The sequence below is a fragment of the Opisthocomus hoazin genome, chromosome 4 (assembly GCF_030867145.1).
Source record: "Opisthocomus hoazin isolate bOpiHoa1 chromosome 4, bOpiHoa1.hap1, whole genome shotgun sequence".
Taxonomy (NCBI): Eukaryota; Metazoa; Chordata; class Aves; order Opisthocomiformes; family Opisthocomidae; genus Opisthocomus; species Opisthocomus hoazin.
Window position 1 is genome coordinate 77,328,452 of NC_134417.1, and position 20,419 is coordinate 77,348,870.

General features: G+C 45.8%; 1 protein-coding gene across 4 annotated transcripts in view; it reads left to right on the forward strand.

Moving 5' to 3' along the window:
* Window positions 1-20,040, forward strand: part of JCAD (junctional cadherin 5 associated) — a 68,974-nt gene extending 48,934 nt beyond the window's left edge. For 2 of the 4 annotated variants that reach the window (XM_075419621.1, XM_075419620.1), the window contains exons 2-3: window positions 321-679; window positions 7,572-11,319. In XM_075419621.1, coding sequence (XP_075275736.1) covers window positions 381-679; window positions 7,572-11,319 — 4,047 coding nt within the window. In that variant the 5' untranslated portion in view covers window positions 321-380. Of the gene's footprint in view, window positions 1-127; window positions 147-320; window positions 680-7,571; window positions 11,320-15,213 lie in introns of those variants that run through there. The other 2 variants (XM_075419624.1, XM_075419623.1) reach the window with 2 other exon arrangements.
* The last annotated feature ends 379 nt before the right edge of the window (window positions 20,041-20,419 follow it).

Below are 20,419 nucleotides of genomic sequence, written 5' to 3' on the forward strand. Positions count from 1 at the left end.
TCCTGTGCAAAGATTTTTTTTGAGATCACTTAGTGAGCTCTGAAAGCTGCAATCACCAGTGAATTCTCCAGTGAAACAGACTGAGTCAGCAGCAGCTCTGCATCTGCTGCTTGGCTGCGTGCATGGAGGTGTATTGTCTAGGGAAGGTCAGTGCATGATTCATCAGCATCTGCATGCACTTTGCTTCATCTGTTTTATTATAAGGGTGGAAGACCAAGGCTAGGGGATGAGACTCTTAGCTTCAGCAACCTACCACCTGATCAAAAATATCTTTCCCTGTTTAAAGCGGCCTTCCATTTGTTTTTGGTTTTGTTTTCCAGTGATGGGTCCTGCTGGAGCAAGCTCTCTGATGGCACAGCTGTGAGTGAAACCAGCACAATATGTTCAGTGTCGAGGATCTACTGATTTCTCATGGATACAAATTGTCAAAAAATCCCCCTGTTTCATATGAGAACAGGTATGATGGATACAGGCATGAAGTCGCGGCAAACAGATCTGCTCAGAGAACGCTAAACGGGTTTGAGGCAGAGTCAAGAGCCAGGGCATACAGCAAGAAACCTCTGGTGAAAACCAACTCGAGCAGCACTGAAAGCAGCCATGGGAGCCAAGGGAGGCAAGCCGGTCCTGGTTACCACCATGACCTTCAGGGTTTGTCCACTTTTCATACTTCAGAAGGGGGGTAAGTTTCAGCATCATGCCATGGCTTTGCTTTCTCTTCCTTTTGGTCCTGACAGATAACTAAGCATGACCCTAACCCTTGGCACCATCTTCCTGTGATCCTTGCCCGCTCCCATACTAGTGACCATTTCCATGCACTGCAAGTCCACACAAAGCAGTGGCACATCCATTCACCTTCTGCTAGGGCAGGGCCTTTGAGAATATTGGGGTGACGGAAGGTGGCCGAGTGTGGAAAAATGTCATTTACTGATGTGGTCTGTATCAGAAGGGCCTTTCTGGTAGGCTTAGAAAATCTCAGTCCAGCTACAGTTGGGGCAAAAGCTGTCTTTCAGTTTTAGAAAACTGAACCCAGCTGCTTCTGCCACATTCACACCCTGGGTTTTGCTGTAGATGCAGCCTTGTGCAGCTCTGGGTGAGTGCTCCTACACGCTCCGAGGACTTTCTTGGGTTTTTAAGGCCACTGTCATGGAGTTTACATGAGAAGGTGCCTGTGTGTTTCTTTTTAAAACAGCTCAAAACCAGTGGAAGCTGTTGTCGTCACTCCACAAACTGCGCTTGTACAACCGTGGCTTGCTCAGCCCGGCGTACGTGCGGGCCAGGGCTGGGGCAGGCTGGGCAGGAAGAGCTGTGTGTACACACCGCGGCTCGGCCATTGTTCTGCGGCTATTTGAGAGCTGCAGATGAACAAAGGAAAGGGGCTAGAGCAGGACTGGAAGCCAGCCCAAGCGTGACGATGGAGTACGAGGAAAAGCCCCTTCCTCCTGCCTAGTGGGCTTGAAACTGAAAGCAGGGCAAAACGCTGTCTCCTTGGGAGCTTGTCCTCTTATGAAGACCTTCAGTAACATGTGTCAAAGGCACGTGTCCCCTCACTGCTGGGCTCCTCTGCTCTTTCCCTTCATATCTCTTCCCCTTGCAAGCCTGTTTGCCTGGAGCGGGAATGGCTCCTGGCTGCCAGCTGGGATAACGGGCAGGAAGAGATGTGAGCACTGTAAAGCAGTCCTAGGGCAGCAAGTCCCAGCCGTGATGAAGGTCCGCAGGTGGAACAATCCCTTCTGGAGAATGAAGGACAGAGATTTAAAGGTAATAAGGAGAATCCTTCATGGTGTGTTTTGGGTGAAGTAAACTGGACAGCAAAATGTGAGGAAAGATATGGGAAAAGGCTTCAAAGCAGGAGAAGACAGTGTGCAGGGGTGCCAAGGAAGGTAGTGCTTGGCTTGGAGCTGAGTTTACAACGGGGAGAAAAACTGGTACGAAGAAGATATGGCTGTGCAAGGCTGGAAGCAGCAGCACTGCCGCTGCTCCCACGCCCCTTGAGGCAGAGGGAGGGGGGGCTGCTGCCTCCTGTGCATCCGCTGCGCCCGCGCGTCTGCCCCACGCCTCCAGCGTGGCGGAGGTATCTGTGACTGCTGGTGTTGGCCAAATGCAAAAGAGTGCTCTCTGACAGTGTAAATATATCTTTCTAACATCTCAAAGTGCAAGGGGTGAAACCTGTCAGTCTGCAGCGTAGTTAAATATTATATCTTGGTTTTAAAAAGTGACTTTTCCCCATAAAATAAGGACTGCAGCCTTGGAAATGGCTTTGTCACACTTTCACAAAAATAGAAATCTGCTCTTATTGTTATTGTCACAGCAAACTCTGATTCCCAGTGAGCCTGCTGGGAACTCTTGCAAGGCACTAGCAGCTATGAACAGGGGAAAGCCTTCGTATCGGCCATCCTTTCCTGCACCTGGGGCGTGCAGCGTGCCTCTGGTGCAGATGTGACGCTGCCGCTGTCCTGCTGGTAGAGGACGGGAGGAGCCAGCTCTCCGGGCCAGATCCAGGGAAGCTGTCTGCAGCTTCAGCGCTGAAGCACCTGGGTTTCAGCTGCTGAGCTCCAGGGTGACAGTCCCCCTCCAGACCCACTCCTCAGGCCTGGGAAGCATCTGAGGCACGGGGCAGCCATGCAAACATGAGCTGCTTTAAAACAGAAGAGAAGAGTTTTGGAAGTGCCCACTTTGGGGCGTTTTGGCCTGTTGAGGGCAGGCTCTAGTGACCTTTGATCTCGCTGTCTGGTTTCTGGACCGTCGCAGGAAATAGATTCCTGGTTCTGAGTCTGGGAGAGAGCTGCACGCTGCGGACACCTGAGGACCATTTCGGGCCGAAGAGGAGACAATCACCCAGCAAGGTCTAGCGTGAAGACCCTGCTCTTTGGGCATCGCAGGCTTCCTCCAGCCATCTTCTGACACTGCCTTCCCCATGCAGCACAGCAGCAGGAGACGCCAGAAGAGGCAGAGTGTGTCCCAACTGCCTGCACAGACCTTGACCAGCTCCACGGCAACTCGGAGCACAATTCGAGCTCCTCAGCCAGGGAATTATCTACACCACACTCATGCTCAGACCACTGATGCAGAAGACCTTATCACCCTACAAACACCATAGAAGTGAGTGATGTTGCGCACCTCGTTGCTGCCTTCACAAACCGGTTTGCACGGTAGAGGGTGTTCCATGACGGCAGGAGGTGATGCTGTTGCATCCACTCATTGGGATTGTTCTGCTGATCAGACTTTGCTGAGGAGGAGGAGGAGAGAGGCTTCACAGCAACTGCATGTGGGCACATTACACCACCTGCCAAAGCTGCTTGCAAGGGCAGAGTGACATCCCGGTGGAGCAGAGGAGTGATGTTTTGCTTCATCCCGTTGTTCTTCAGGCAAAGCGTGGGGGAGCAGATGGTGGGAGAGCTGTCCTGGCTGTCCTTGCTTAACTGAGCATTACAAGGCCACACAGTAAAGGTTTGGAAGAGGAGACAAGGCAAAAAAAATGAGAAAGATGACCCTATGGGTAGAGATGAGAGAATTCACAGAAGGAGAACTCCCTCCTGCTTCTCTTCTGAGTGGAGAGAAGAGGCACGTTGCTTAGCTATTTGTGTGGGAGGAACTATGTTGGCAAATTCAGAAATAATTAGATAGCATTATTAATGAGATTACTTGCTGGAAAAATTAGAAAAGTGTATTGGTATTTCCCAGTGTTGAGGCTTGGAAGAGTGTATGTGAGGACAGGATCCCAAAATAGAACAGAAGCTAGTGGTGTCCAGAACAGCCCTCTGAAAATTTTTCCCCCTTGCTGCCAAATCCTGGAAATTTCTTACTAGTCCTTCTTCGTTGGGCACAAAGTCTGTCCCGGTGCCTGCGGCTCACCCACCCTGAGCTGTGGGGTGCCTGACGCCTACCGCTTGCATGCTGGCAGCCAGAAGCAGGGACAGGAGCTCCCATGGTACTGCCAGATAGCCCTGCAGTGGCCTCGTTCTGCAGGGCGTTGACTCCATAGCCTGTGCCATGCTCCTTCACTTCTAGCCCCATGCTGTGGGTCATGCTGGGTCCTGTTGGTCCAGCGTTGCCCTGGGGGAACTGGGCAGCTTCAAGCTGTTGCTCTGAGAGCGGCAGCTCAGTGAAATGCAATCATGCAGCCAGTTCAGGGTGGATTGATGGCCTCGTTTCTTGCAAAGGCCTAAAATTCATAGAAAGCTAGCAATAGTTTATTTTTTTAAATTTTTTTTTGTTGGATTAATCTTATATAGAATCAATTCTAAGCACTTTATGACAGCAAATGTGGTATTTTTTAGAAGCAGGCTTGTTAGAAAAGAGTTCATAATGTTAAAATCTACCTCCTTGGTCCCATGGGACCGCTCCATCCTTGGCACCTCTCCCAGCTGTGAAGCACTTGCAAGCTGCTGTGTCCAGGTGTGCATTTCTTCATGCATCAGTGCCACGGCATCATGGAGTGAGACAGAATGGCGTGGTGGCACAGTCAGAGACTAGCTGCTGCTAAGAGGGACTGTGTGGTCTCTTCATTGATGATATGTCATGGATGCAAAGACTGCAGCGTGACTGGCATTTGCCATCCAGAGATGCAGCATTGCTGAGGCTGTAGTGAAGCATTTTGAACTTGAGGTTCCTCTTGGATTCTTTCCCTTCCCACTACTTTATTTGACTGCAAGACCCGAAAGTGCCACATGCCCTGGAAGGAGCCACTCTGCTGCCACTGCAGCCACCAGCAGCGTGGTTGTGCTGTGCTGCCCTGCTGCCTGCCTCCCTCCTTCTTGCCATGCCTCTGGGTGTGCAGGAGCCACTCTCCATCTTTGGGAGCAGAGGAGTCTTCAGGCTGGAGCTGAGCTAGTGGGTCCTTGGGGAGACCATGGAGCATCCTCTTCCCACTGCGCAGCACAGTGCCACCCTCCCCGGAGGCTCACGGGGCCCAGGAAACAGGCTGGCGCCTGAGCCAGAAGCTGGAGAGACTGGTATTGCCCACCTTGTGAATAGATCATCAAAAAGATCAGGTTTAAAATGCTCTAAATACATCATTTTAAATGTCTTTTCACTTTGCGATGATGACATAGTATAGGTCACAGTGGTTTGTATGATGTTCAGAAATTTATTACTGGAGCCTAGTTATTAATCTTATAATCTTTGAAAATAAATTCAATCTTTTAAATGGATCTTAATAAATGGAGGAACATCCTTTCTGTAACTGAAGCTGTCCTAACTTCAGGCTAATTTACCTTAATGAATATCTGAACTTGGGTTTTGTTTGGTTTTTAAAAAGCAAACTAACCAAAACTCTTCTGTTTTAGTGGTTTCCTAGGAAAGAGTCAAGTAATGCTTTCTTCCTTATTCCTGATTTCCTGTTAAATCCTTTAAACACCCAGCCCATTCCACTCCAGTGCTTTTAGTTTCAAATGCTGCAAATCTCAATATTATTGTCTACAGTACCTCCTTCCCCCAATGTTTTTATATTTGGGTTGATAAGAATTTGAGTTTGCTTTGGGTTTTTTTAACAGTGAATCATGCTTTGCAACAACATCTCTGGAAATTTAAAGATCAAGATTTTTAGATGCTTTTCTAAAAGACATGCTACAACTGAAGCAGGAATCATTTCGGGGAAGTCTGATGGCCTGCGTTGAGCAAGATGTCAAACTAAATAATCGTAACGGTCTCTGCTGATCTTGGAATCTATGACTCTGTACTTCCTGCGATTTCTGTACACCCTTTTACAGTGATGGTTAAAATCAAACAGAAAGACCAATCTGTCCATTCCTTCCTCACTATTGCTAGACCCTGGTTCTCACCTCATTTTGTAAACACAGATACAAATGGTGCCATAGCACTATTGATGTACTGATGCACCATCTTGTTGGGGATGAGATGAAAAAGTAGATTTAATAATCTCAAAAGTAGGCAGCATTTGTTCAGCTGCATGCTTCCACACGCAGAGAAGACATTGATTGTTATAGCAGTCAACTTTCTGATATAGGAGATCTCACTGATTAACGAAGACGTCTGTTCCTTCCCGGGGTTCAGCGATTGAACAGTACTTTTTGCTTTAGAGGCAGAACATTTTGTTCAGATGTTACATCTTAATCCAGTTGAATTAATATGAACAAGATGCTCCTTATCCCAGTTTGGTTTTTAAACTTTTATAGTCATAGGGTGAAGTTAACATGCATACAAGAAAAGTGCTGTGGATCTGGGTTTCTTAGTTTTCATTCGGAATTTTGAATTGTATTATGTTTTCACAAATGACTATTTGAGCAGATCATCGTTTTTAGTAAAAAAGAGACAGATGACACTGTTTATATACCTTGGAGTGGAGGGAAGAGAAATTCTTGGGTTCTATCTACATACTTGTCCTATTTCTGTCAATTTTGATTTTTCTTTACAGTCTTATGCTGGTGGCAGCTACATAGTCGTAGTGTAAAGGCAGCTATATTGTTGGACACCTTAGGTACAAGAATAGCAGAACACCGTTCAAGAAGATTAATTATTTATATAGAAAGGTACCAAGTTTGTTCAGCAGTAATATATTAAATAGTTTACAGTCTGTTGAGAACCCACAAAGAACCTATTCAGTTCATGTAAATCTGTGTTCTGAATTTCTAATCCTCAATAAAATGTCTAATATCTTTCATATTTCAGTAATAGATTGCTGGAGTTAATCCCTCTTTTATTCAACAGTGTTATACTTCTTTTGAGGTATTTTAGATTTCAGATATTGGTTCCATCTGACTCAGAACTGTGCTGATACATCACCATTGTTGTGGCATGTATCATTTCATCCAAAGCACTTTGAAGAAATTTGTTTCCTTTGAAAGATGAATAAGAATCAACACTGGAAATGACATGTTTAATTTCAGCTCTTGTACTAGGATGCAAATCGTGCCTCTTACAGAACACACCCTATGAAATAGCCCCCTGCCTGTTCTGCTTTTTAGCTTTGGATTCCTATTAAACTTGCGAACCACAGTAGTCCCCTTGGCTTCTATAGATTTTGATGTCAGGGGCAACAGGCACAAACTGAAGCATAGGAAGTTCCAGCTGAACATGAGGAAGAGCTTCGTCACTCTGAGGGTGATGGAGCACTGGAACAGGCTGCCCAGGAAGGCTGTGGAATCTCCTTCTCTGGAGATATTCAAGACCCGCCTGGACAAGGTCCTGTGCAGTCTGCTTTGGCAGGGGGGTTGGACTAGATGATCCACAGGGGTCCCTTCCAACCCCTGCCATTCTGTGATTCTGTGATTCTGTAGCAGAGTGCAGAAATAAGTTCAACACAATCATTTCTGTTTTTCTGGTGTCCCTTGAGGAGGGCTGTGCATGTTTGCACAAGCACGTTACCGTGTGTATTTATTTCTCTTTTCTAACAGCTTTGCATAGCTAACAATCAGAGCATCAGTCCCTTCCTTTACTCATGTTAATGACTGACTTTTAAATCCTCTCATTAAAATCATAAAGTCATCTGGTTGCAAATAGATTACACAAACCCCATTGGCATAACTCAACATTTGTCCTCCTAATGGCCTTACCCATAAGGGAAAGAAAGGGCATCTGTGCGAACTGCCTGTGACGCTGCCTTTCTTTTTCAGGGTTTATGACAGGCCTCAATTAGTATGGTCTTCCCAGCCCAAGACTGACAAAGACCTTGCCTACTGGAGAAGACGAGGACAGGACTTCAGCGTGCTACTGGGCTATTCCCAGAAAGGCGGCGTGGAAATGAAAGGCCTGGCTGCAGCCCCGGGGGCTCCCCGGCACCCCAAGGAGAGCCAGCTGAAGGTGGGCATGGGCGCAGGGCACGTCAGAAGAAGCGGCTTGCAGGAGAGCTGCGAAGTGCCTGGCGACTGCAAATGGCAAAGTCTGGGAATGGAAAGCTGGAACCAGCCAAAAAAGGTAGGGAGGCAAATGTCCGAGGGTGACAGGGAGAAGCTGCTTCAAGAGCTCTATTCGCTGACCCTGGGAGACAACGTGCTGAGTGCCCAAAACAAGGGGAAATCGCAGTCCTTGCCAAGGGTCCTTTCGCCAGAGAGTATGAGGTGCGTGGAGATGCCCTCCCTAACCAACAGTAACAACTCGCTCAGCGTTACTAAAACCCCCTCCTATCCCCCAAACAGACTGAGTGTGGAACCAGCCAAGCACCACGAAACAGGAGGCCATTTCCTTCCCCTGGTGAAACCCAAGTATGGGAGACCTCTCAAGCCTCCGTCCTACGAACTGCAGCGGCCGATGAGGGCACCTGCAGAAACTGTGGGTTTCCAGGACCACTACCAGAAAGATGAACCCATCCCCTACTTAGCCAAAGTTAATGAGCCAAGGCAAGATGCTTGCATTCAAGACTCTGGTTTGGAGCCCCCAGTCTACGTACCTCCTCCATCCTACAAATCCCCACCTCACCAAAACGTGACCCCACATCCCCTCAATGAAGTGCCTAACAACAATGCGTATGCCAGCAGCGATCAGCAGGGTCCTGCGGAACGGGTTGTCCCCTGCCAACGACCAGCCGCGAACACTTTTGAAGCAGGGGGTGACCCTTGCAAAGACAACCATCTTCCTCACGGGAAGCAAAGCCATGCGAGGCGCCCCACTGACTACCTGCGCTCCGTTCAGTATATTCCCTTTGATGATCCTCGGATACGACATATTAAAATTGCACCACCGGAAGCTCTGCGGGACAACGTTAAGTACACTGAAAATGCATGTAGTCCCAGTTCCAGTGCTTTGCAAGAGAGAGATCTTGAAGTACAGTACAACAGTGCCTTCTTGGATGCATCAAACTTGCCCAATTCTGCAAAGGGAGAAAGAACTTCTGACAGCTCCACCCATAGCAACAGATGGTTGGCACCATCCACCCGAGATCAGGAAAACTGTGCCTTGCCGGACCAAAGAGACAGTTGTAGCACAACTAATCACAGCCCCCGTAACGAAGCCAGCGCAGAGTACACAAAAGGCAAACTTTCTGTAAGAAATTCACATATGGACAGCACCTGTGAGACTGTTACAAAAGTGAAAAAGTTTGAACCTGGAACTGGGATGCAGAGCAAAAAGAGTTCAAAGAAAAAAATGAATGAAACTATATTTTGTTTGGTCTCTATCCCAGTTAAATCAGAATCCAATCTGCCAGATACAGATAGGAACAACAACATAACCCAGAACCCTGATAAGAATGGGTTTGATAACAATGGAACTTTGCAAGAACAAAGTCTCTTAAGTATGTCTTCAACGGACTTGGAGTTACAAGCGCTTACAGGAAGCATGACCAATAAAAATGAGTTACAAAAACAAGAGCTGTGGAGACCAGAAGAGTTCAAACAAATGAATGACCTCAGATTTATTCAGCCTACAAAACACAGAGAGCTCAAATACTCTGGCTCTTGGCCAGGTGATCAGTACAAAGACCAGCAGACACAGACCAGTTTCGCCGAAGAACCTAAAAGCCCACAACTTTTCCATGGTACAAAGCCTGGGCAGCCCAACAGTAACAAACTGCTGTCTCCGAAGCTCCTAGGACATGCAGCATCCACGACAGGGTCAAAGCAGGCAGGGCTACCTTCTGACGAGAGAAGCTGCAGACAGAGCGCTTACGGCATGAAGGGTCAGATGCACCTCAGCCAGTCTAGCAACAGCGCGTTTTCCAGGACTGCCACCTCGGTCCTTCAGGCCCCCTCCCCAAAAGCCCACCAGAGCCAGCCCCTACCTGCCCAGGAGAGGGAAACGGGCTTTCTTTCCAAGGGAGATGTAGTTAAGGGAGAAGCAGGCGCTCCCTGCAACAGTAAAGAGCTGTTTGGGCAGTTCCTGTTGAAGCCTGTAAGCCGCCGTCCCTGGGATGCAATAAGTGAGCTAGAAAGCTTTAACAAGGAGCTGCAAGAGCAGGAGGAGAGCACAAGCAGTGAAGAAGATCCAGAAAGCGCTGCGGCTTCTCCGCAGGCAGGTGCCCTTACGCAGAGGAGGGTGTCCAGAAACGAGAAGTCGAACCAGGAGCTAAAACACGGTGGGAAATCAGAAATGGTTGTGCCAGAGGTGCCTGTATTTAGGTCAGGAAGAGTTAAAAGTAAGTCTGAAAGTTGGAGTGTGGGGACGGAGCATAGCAGCGAGCCGGGCTGGGCTGGCTCTCGAGGCTCCTCGCAGCCAGGAGGGAGCAGAGAAGGAGACGGGACGGCAGATGGAATTCTGATGACAGAAATGAGGACGGGGGAAGCCAAGAGCAGAACAAGCAAGCAGCCAGTTTCCGTGGGCCCTCTCGAGAGAGTTTTGTCCAGTAGCCCAAGCAGTTCGTGTCACAGTAATCCTTTCAATAACCCTGTCTTGCAGGAGATGAGTGAAGACCTAAACTACCTAGACTTTGTTAAACTGAGCAAAGGTGCAACTCCCACAAATGACATAGTATTAGAGAGAGGCTCAGCAGCGTGCTTGTCACTAACAAAGAGGAACCACAGGTGCTCTGAGCCGGATTTGAGGTCAGTGGGACTTGATGTAGCCCCAGGACCTGGTGCTAACAATACTGACCACTCTTCAAATGCAAATGCAGTGGAAATCCCTGTGAACGAGTCATTGCAGGCAAGAGCTGCAAGAATTTTAGGTATAGACATAGCAGTGGAGTCTCTCCTTCCGGACGACCACATCGGGCCCCACGCAGGCACGAGCCCTGCAAATGGTGCCCAGGACTCCGAGTCATCAGTGGGGAGCACAGCAAGTGACAAAGCAGGAAAAAAAGATGGTTCTTATGAAGGCAGGCGCAAATGTGGCTGGACAGAGAGTGCTCTCTTTGTCGGAGCGGGAGACCGATCTTTATACCCTGATGAATGCCAGACTGCTCACGAGGAAGCCAGCGCTAAAACACTGGTAACTGAGCAAGTTCTCGAACAACCTGCAAGTCCCAGCCAAGGTGAGGACCAGAACTTGGTCTGCAAGTCAGCTGTGCATCAGCATTCAGAAAAGAGGGTAAGAAGCACCTCGAAAGTGATAGAGACGCTCCAAGGCAAGCTCGCTTCCCCACCAAGCCGGACTGCCATGGATCGCTTAGTGCGAATGAAGGAAGTTGACTCTGTGTCCCGGATGAGACGTCTGAGCATTAAGAGCGCAGACTCGGGGGAGGAGGTGGATGAGGAGAAGCTGTCGCGGGTACAAGAGGAGAGAGGAAGCAAACTGGCAAGCTCAGGGGCTGTTTCCAAGCGTGTTATCTCTCTCGGTGAAAACGGATATTTAGGTGGAATGGACAAGAAGAAGATCGAGAGAGATTTTTCTTTAGGTAAGATCCTATTATGGGAGATCCAAATGGGTACTCTTTCCTTTTGTAATGGGCATGATCGGTTTGCTTATGCCCACATAATGCAGCTCAAATAGTAACGGGCTGTAGGTGGTACCACCTCTGTCTGGTTGCCACCCACTTTTCTCTCCTTATGGGATAGATAACAGGAGTGTTCTCTGATCCTATTTTAGGAAAAGTTACTGTAAAACTCACTTGTGATACTGAAACTCATTCAGAAAGACTGGAGCGCTCCCTGAGATATTATCTCTGTCTAATAGTTTCAGGGAACAGCCAGCTTCAAACAGCAGAGTTCAAAGGTAGTCACTCTAGTGCCAGTGTTTGGGAACACATGGTGATTTAATCACAGCCTCTCCCTGAGTATCCATTTTTTCCCTCTCTAATACTTAAGTAGACACATACTATATCAGAGTTCAGAAGAAACTAAAAATAAAAATCTGATGTCCTTCTGTGAAGCCTCTGGGAAATGGCTGCATTAAGGGGCCTGGAAAACTCTCTCTCTCTCTCACGAATATTTTCCAGAGCAGATGTCGATAATAACTGTTATCCCCAGGTCAAATGGAAAGTTGACTTTTTCAGTGAACACCTTTTTTTTTTTTATTTGGTGTTCCTCATCTCTCAATAGCATATAAACTTGTGTAGTCCATATGCATCCCCAGAGTAACATGAGCTGTTCTCTCTCCAAAACAGTTTTCATATGGCATTGTGTTGAACAACTGAAAATCAGTTGTTGCCATAGATCTGTGTGAAGGGATAAATCTCCCAGGCCACCTGTCTAGTCCATTAAATTAATTGGAGTGAGCAAATGTATGGTGTGAAAGTTGTTAAATTAATATTAATCTCCTCCTTCCTTTTTCCATCCTCTCTGTAACAGCTGACATTCTACCTTGAAATCTGCACAGGTTATTCATTAAACCTTGTCGATATAAATCTGTTCACAGTTTTCCAGTACAGAGGGACTGAAATTAAATGGAGCATACTTTATGCATTTCCATCTGAAGAGGAATATTTGTATGAGTTCTAAGCATTGACTCCTGCAGTGTTGCAGCCTTTCCCTTCATGTCTTTTTCTGTATCCCACAGCTCTGTGTCTCCTTCTGCTCTGAACTGTATTTTTCTAGAACAGATTTTCCAAACAGGCTAATTCAGCTCCCTTGTACCCATCAGGTCTAGTATGCCCCACATGCATTTCACATGCTTTCCTCCCTTGGGGGTTCTGCTGGAGTGAAGAAAATAACTGTTGTGGTGACGTGACTTCAGGGGTGTATCAAAACATCAAAACAAAAAATGTGTGTTTTATTGGAGAGTTATTCTGCAGTAAATTGGGTCTAAATTTATCCCTTTTGCTGACAATGCCAGACTTGTGTTCTGCAGTGTGTTCCCATTGCAGCAGTTCCCTCGCAGATGTAACAGACCTCATAGCGTGGATGTCCCTTCCTACAGCACATCCCGTGCCGCAGGGTGACAGGCACTCACGCCGGGCGGGAAGGCGTCTCCTCCACGGGCTTCTTCCCATCCAAAGAGACCCTGATTTGTTGATGGCCACAAGATCCCCACCGCACCTTAATGGGGCAGGACTGACGATTCATGTTTGTAGAAGGGCCTGATGCTGGGTCTTCCTGTGTTAACTCCCACTCCAGCTTCCGAACTAGCTCACCAGTACCGCAGAAAGCCACAAGGAGAATCCTGGAGAAGTATTGTAAAGAGTAAATATTGCTAAAGGCCATTCTATTTGGAGTGAGGTAGGGTGATGTTAGTCTTGTAACTGCAGACTGGGCCCGTCGCAGAGGCTTAGAGACAGTAGCAGAAACAGGTTTTCACATGTATAATGCAGCTTGGCAGATGAACAGTCGTCTCAGAGTAAGGGCTCTGCCGAAACTCAGTGCAAGAAGCTGAACTTACTGTGCAAATACTGCCGTTAGAAGAACATCTCCAAATGTTCCCAAATGCACTGGATGTCTTTTCTCCTTTGCTGTTTGAAGACTGCTTCCACGAGACGGCTGATCTGGCTTTGTTTCTGTAGGGAGCATTTCAGATGAGCTGAACCAAACATTGAACAAACATTTCCGTGTCAATGCTAGAACTCCAATGTTTTCCCCCCGAGAAGAGTGATGTAGCCTGGCAGCCTGGCCCTTTTGTGTCCTTGGTTTAGGTGCTGAGGGTGTGGGTAAGCTTTCAAGGAATAAATTGAGCCAGGCAGAGGCTCCATGCCTCGTGGCCCGATTTTCTCCCCCCCGCCACTCCCCAACACAGTGAGCACCTGCAATTTTCTGGAGAGTTCTATTAGTGTGAATGTGTTTGGCCTTAAGAAAATCAGGCTTCTGCAGTGTGAATCCATTTTTATTCTTGGGTAAACCTCACACAGAACAGTTCAGAATTTTTGTATGTTCTAGCAGTTTAGATGAAAAATTATTTACAACTGAAAAAATGTCACTGCTTTAGAGGCATCTTCCCACACCATCAGTGCCTTAAGCTTAGAAAGATGCAAAGTTATCCTGGAGTGCACAAGCCTTCAAAAACTTTTTTCCTCTTGATTTTTTTGCATTCATATGGTGTCTGTTCTTGAAGTTTGGAAACACCAGAAGAGGCTGAATAGTGATAAGTAGTTCTGAAAACCTAGGTGTTGCTGGCACAGACTCCTTTCTTGGCTCGCTTAGCAGTTTGAGGAGAGTGGGCAAGAGAAGCGATAAAAGTTCCTGCACCAGGAATCCACCTACTGGGGCCAAATGCAGAAGTTCTTTCTTAGCCAGTCCCCCCGCTTGCTATGAGTCTGGCTGCTGCAGATGGACACTTGCACACAGCAGTAAAAATTCCCCTCTGCAGACTTTTATGCTTGTTTGAATGAATACATTCACTTACATCAACATAAAAGTCCTGAGGCTGAACATTTTACTCCAAAGTGTGATATTTATGCATGCAACTATTTTCATGCTCAGCTGTTGAAATGCAAGTGCTGTGGGAGTACAGCCTACAGGAGGGACGTTTAAGGTTAGCACAGAGGCCCAGGTTGCATAAGAGCAGCAAGTAACACCCGGTAGCACGGGCTGCAGCGCCGGTTTGTCTGGGCCCCGGCGTGCCTACGGACTCCTCCACCCATAGCCCTGGTGCCTCCACGCCACGACTGAGCATCCCCAGCAGCCAAGGGTCAGTCAGTCGGACGTTCTCATGATGGCACGGGGCAGGCAGATCTCACAAGGCAAAGCCCTTTCGTTGCAGTCCTATCCCGGAGTCACCAGGGCGTGGGAGAAGGCTCATATCTGCTCACTTCATGGCCAATGTTGGGATAAATCCAGGAAAAAAATCTGATAGAAGAGTGTTGTTGGGGCTTCAGGAGAAGAAAAACAAAGTGTGGTCTGTCCTGTGAACTGCAAGAGGTAGGCTGAAAATGAAGACCCATGTTAGTAAGCCAGTCCAGTGCTTCAGTGAATAATGTTCAAAACGTGAGCTGCAGTTTTGCAGACTGAAGCGAGACAATCTAACCACAGTGATGCAACGCAGCTGTGCTTTCCTCTGTTCTGCTGAATTAATCTGAAACCAAGGATTTGCAATCGAATGAAAAGACCCTGGTGACTGGATAGCATCGTCACTTCTTCAGCCAGCCTTAAACACCCTGCTAGGATGCTTGAAGCATTTATTTGTCCTTAGTGTTCAGTACAAGAGGGGCCAAATCTTACACCTTTGTCTTCCTGTCAAAGCATCTGAAAACTAGAAGCAATAGTGCACTCCTTCCTACCCACTCAAGGTTTCCCAAATTATATCTGCATGCATTTGATCTGGGTTGCTCACAAATTACACTAGTGTAAATACAGAATTTGGGTCAGGAATGTCGCATGTATCTCTAAGGCTGTAAATCCAGTATTACCTTCTTTTTTTTTAATAAAAACCAAGGAAAAGATGTCTCATTTCCGCAGCTAGCACCGTAGAATAGATTTCACAATACATTATTAATAGTGTTCTCTTGTCTTTTTTCAGATACGTATGACCCCACCAAAGTTGAAAAGGTGTGAGATGAACAAAGAGGAGAATTTCTGCTCTACTAAGAATGTTTCACTGATTTTTTTTTCTGGGTGCTTTTTGTTTGTTTTTTGTTCTTTGATGCTTGGAAATTGCCTCCATTTGTGGTGTTCGTGGTGTACTGATAACGCCTTTACCACTGCCACTAGGAATTAGCTATTTGTATCTGAAACTGTTGCGGAGACTACAAAAAAATCTGACTTCTACATTGGAACCATCTGGCTTTGTAACGTTAAGACTTAATACCTACCATTGGCAAAGAGATATTCTCTGAACTCTATTTCAGTCTTCAGCAGGGATGATGAAGTGCATGAAGTGAGGCTTTTGAGCTTTCTCTTTGGTGTAAATGTAAACGTGGGAGATTAGTGAAATGATTTTTAAAAGAATGTGAATTTATAAGCTAAACTTCTAAGTATCTACAGTCTAAATTTTGTTTAACTTAAGGGATTTTTGGCCATAAGTAGAAAGTGCTGCTGCACTATGTGGGGGAAGGAATGCGAGAGAATGGTAGCGAAGACTGATTGTGAAAATATTTCTGACTTCCAGAGTTTGACTTTACTCAGATTAAATACTTACTTGCCACCTAGAGAGAAGAAAAGCAAAAACCCCAAAGCTTCTAAAAGATGCAAGACTTTTGTAGTACAGTGTACAGAACATGTAATTATAGTAGCTGGCAACTAGTGTTTCAAACCAATGCAAAGTATACCACTGGCTGTTTTGCACTCAGTATTACTTATTTTTGTTTTGCTGTTTAGAAATTCTTTATATGAAAGAATAGTAGCTGGTTTAAAATAGCCCATTTTAACAAAGTAACTATATTTCTTGTTACAGAATACTATCTATTTTTCTATGATGTAAACAATTGCTAACAAGTGGCAAGTATAAAAAAGTATTATTATTATTATTATTTTATTTTAAGAAGATCTATCCCTCTGAGTGAAGGTGCCCCAAGCAGATTTCACTTGTGTATCTTAATGCACACTCCATATTGCCACGTACTCAGTACTGCTACCTTATTTTGTTCTGAAAAGAGCCATCTATATATGTACGTATGTACTACAGGGTTAATTTCTGTTTTTCCCCACTCAACCCTTGAATCATTCTTCTTGAAGCCACTTTCTGAAACACAGCTGAGAACCGTCCAGGCTGGTGTTGCTGCCTTTACATTCTAGTGACGGTGATTACCAAAACATGGGTTTGGATCTTTGTCCCGGTATCTCTGGGCAGCTCAGAAAAATACCTGGTTGCTTTCTTTTACTTTGTTCCCTTTTACACATTATGGGTTTGGATTAGGCCCGTGTATAAAAATAAACAAACCTGGGTTTAATTCTTTCCTGAAGTCAACTGATGTTGCTGGGAAGGAGTGCAGGTGTCTTCTTGATGGCATTTAAATACATGGCTTTAAGTCTATTTTATCTGCACACACAAATGCATGAATTACAGAGTTTATAATAAAGCCTATGCATTCTGCTCTTCGATACTGAATTAGCCTGCATAGTATCTGTATCTTTCAAGCCTTTTCGTCCACCCCTGCGTGTTTTTTTGTAAGCACCTGTGTACTAACATTCCTCTGATGATTTGTTTGTGTACTTCACCGGTCTATTCTACTGGCCTTTTCTGGTTTTTAGCATAATTTTATTTTTAAAAATATTCTAGTTTCTTGAAGTATTTTTTCCTAAAAGTCTGTAATTTGGAAAGAACGATGGGGAAGAACACTCATCCTGTGTTTTGGCAGCAAGAATTTCTTGTCTGTAACACATGATTCTGTTACATATGGACAATTTAAAGCTTGTTTGAAAAGAATATGTGGTGTATAATTTATTTTATTAACTGTTGTGCATGCTGCATAGCAATACTTGTTGACAAACTACTCCCACCACTCTTACTATATTCACCTTTCTTCATCACCATCTAAGACATCTAGGGGCTAGTAGATAGCTACAAAACATGTTTCCTCCTCCCTCCCACCCCGCCCCAACTGTGCCCATAAAAAAAGAGTTCTTAAAAAGAATTGCTTCAACTCTTATTATCCCACTTACTAGTAAAGCTGAGATGCCTGGCAATAATTTCAAAGCTTTAATTTATCCTTCGTTTCTGGAGAACTGTAAATTGTCACATATACCCAGTCCTGCTACCTTCAGTTCATGTCTCTGTGGAATGAGAGTTTTCTGTGCATTTTGTTTTCTGACGGGGAGGGGGTTAGTTGATTCTGCAACATGTCTGTTTCACCAGTGATGTCAAGTAATTACTTTTCCAATGCACATAAACAGACAAGACCTTAAAAAAAAAAAAAAAAAAAAAAAGGAAAAAGGAAGCAGCAATATTGCAGAGAGGGTTTTATTGGCTAAGAATGAGAAATTAAAATGTAGAAAGTTAGTAACCTTTATTTTGCAGTAGTGTGTGACTTACCAGTGGATGAAAGACTGGAGTGAGTACTGCTTAAAAAAATGGTGTATTCCTCTAACAACACTGGCTGTTTCATTTCATCCTATGATACACACAGCTAAGAAACACATGGAGTACCGTTTTGTGAATGATTGTGGCTCAGCATTTCTTCAGTACCTGTGCCGTAATTAAAACGCCAGCTATTGGAATGGGCTGGATGGTACCACAGCTGAAGACCTCTCCAGAAGCCTTTTGCCTGCTGCCCACAGCAGCCAACAGAAAGCTCCTTTGACCCCAGGCGCAGTTAAATGGTGACTTTCAGCGCCTGTCTCAGCGGGTGCATAGAACTGCTATGGCAAGAGCTGTCGCAGGCGATGGCAGTGGCGGGAGCTCGGGCGGGGTGGTTGTGGAGGAGAAGGATGGATGGGGCAGCCTCCTGCACTGTGGTTGTGTGAAGAGCCGCACGTTTATCCGTGTTCCCTGGAGGCAGAGCAGCACTGGAGCTTTGACAGTCATGCCGGTACAAGTGGTTGCGCACCCAGTTGGTGCTGCTGCCGTGTGGCTGGGGAGGCGGGGGCCGGGTGACCGGTTATCGCAGTACCCGGCTGGGAAGGCACCGGGCATGGCACACAAGCGAGACGTGGGTGCCCAGGGAGAATGGCTGCCTGCTGACCCCGCATGGCCGGTCGGCCGCTCGCTCAGAGAACCTCCCCTGGGCACACGAAGGGCTGTCCAGTGGCACAGCACAGGTCTTACAGCAGTTTGGGCTATCGCGAACTATCCAAACACACCCAGTTTCCTTCGCTGGGCTCCTGACGCTGGGAGCCAACGGTCTGTACACCGAAACGTCCAACAACGCTTGAAAAAAATCAAGGACAGTGTAAAGACAGAGGTAAAGTAATAAAATTGATGTCACCCTTCAAAAATAACCAGTCCCATCAAGCTTATTTGCATACAAATACTGGGATTCAGTAAAAGATTTGCTTAATATCATAAATCAGTCTTAAGATCTAGGGTCAACATTCTGTTGCCTTTGCCACATGGGCAGCCAGCTGAATCTGAGTGTTATAGTACACGGCCTTCTCTTTGGGTTAAAATGTTGATATTTTCTTCGCTGCCCCTTTTCAAAGGAAAAACTAGTGGAGTGACTGGGAGAAAAGTAGAAGCAAAATGTTCTCGCCTGTTAAATGGCAGAAGTTCTTGCAGTCGCAAAGTGGGCACTTTCATCCAGGTTCAAGATCTGATAGAGGCAACCATATGCAAGAAAAGAATCTTTACTAGGCAGGAGCCATCGGCTCAAAGAAGAGAGACCAAACGGTGTTGAAAGGAATGGAAAGGATTGACAGCTTGTCAGCCTTTTGAATGCTTTCTGTAAAGTTGCCCTTTTGGAGAACTTTGGTATTTTGTTGGTTGAGGATCAAACGACGCCCTAATTTCCCTCCACTGGCAATAAGCCACGCCGCTGCAGTCCTAATTTACTGGAGTCTGCAAAGTTTAAACTTCTGTTCTCCTGCATAAACCAAATAAAGGATCAAGCTGAAGATTTCATGAGATGATGACCATATCACTGAATTCATTAAAAAAGTTGGGAAATTGTTACTGAATTCTTATTCAAACTTGAATGAAAATTTTCACTGCACATTCCCCTGGGGACTAAATAAAAGCTGTTTACCATCAACTCTATTTTTAAAGAAAAAAATGTTGCAAACAAAGAAAAAGGGAAATCCTGATATCAATAGCAAAGCCCCAAACCGCAATGCTACCTCCCACCCATGCTGAAAAATATGTTTGCAATATGGTTTGCAGAGCTGCGCAGCAGAGAGAGGGTGAAGTGAACTTAAGTCAGAATTGACCAACACATGGCCGAGATTAGAAATAAAAATGAAATTTCCCAGCCAAGAGAAACCACAGTAACATGCAGATTATAACATGAAGGAGGAACTTTCCACCCTCAACAGCAGCAATCTCAGCCTTCCTTCAAACTCTCGACCAGCGGAGAAAATAATCAGAACCATTCCAAAAGCCATTCCTAACCTGGAAGGAAAACAAGGAGATACATGTGCTAGACAGCATATCAGTATCCGTGTGTCTTTCTCCTTACACAATGCAGATAATTCTCCACACTGACTTTCAAGATACTGTGGCCTGTCTCCAAAACTAATAGGATGTCATTGCCATGTTTTTCTGCTCTGACTAGCCCAAGGGCAGGTTTAGAGGGATAAAAAGAGAGGAAAAAGGGGTAAGCAATTACAATACTATTTATATGATATCAGAAGATGAATGTGTTTTAAGAATTTTCTTTGTATTTTCTTCTGCACAATGCAAATACTGTGTTTCTGGGCTTATGTGTAAACTGGAGGGTTGCTGTTATTCAAGAGGAGAAGTTCTCCAAATAAAGATTTTGCATGGATACGCTTCTCTGTGATGTTGGTGTTGTATCATGGGGCAAAATGGAGCATGTGCTCTGATGTTCGCATTGCCCTAGAGAAAGATAAATGTATTGGTGAAGTGTTAAAAGGCTGCAGTATTCTCTAGGGGACTGCTGCTTCATAGCCTGATGTTACTGTGACTGGCCTGTTACAGCATCAGGTACAGAAATCCTGTTTACTTGAAAGTCCACACCTGCACTTTCTCAGATCAGCACAGACTGTCGGTCACTCATTTCCAAGTTGTTTTCTGTTTGTTTGCTACCCTTTGAGTGTTTTCTGCCTCTGTGCGAGAGTCGATTCCTCCTTTAACTGCCTGGCAACCAGCCATCTGCACTGGGTAAACCTACAGT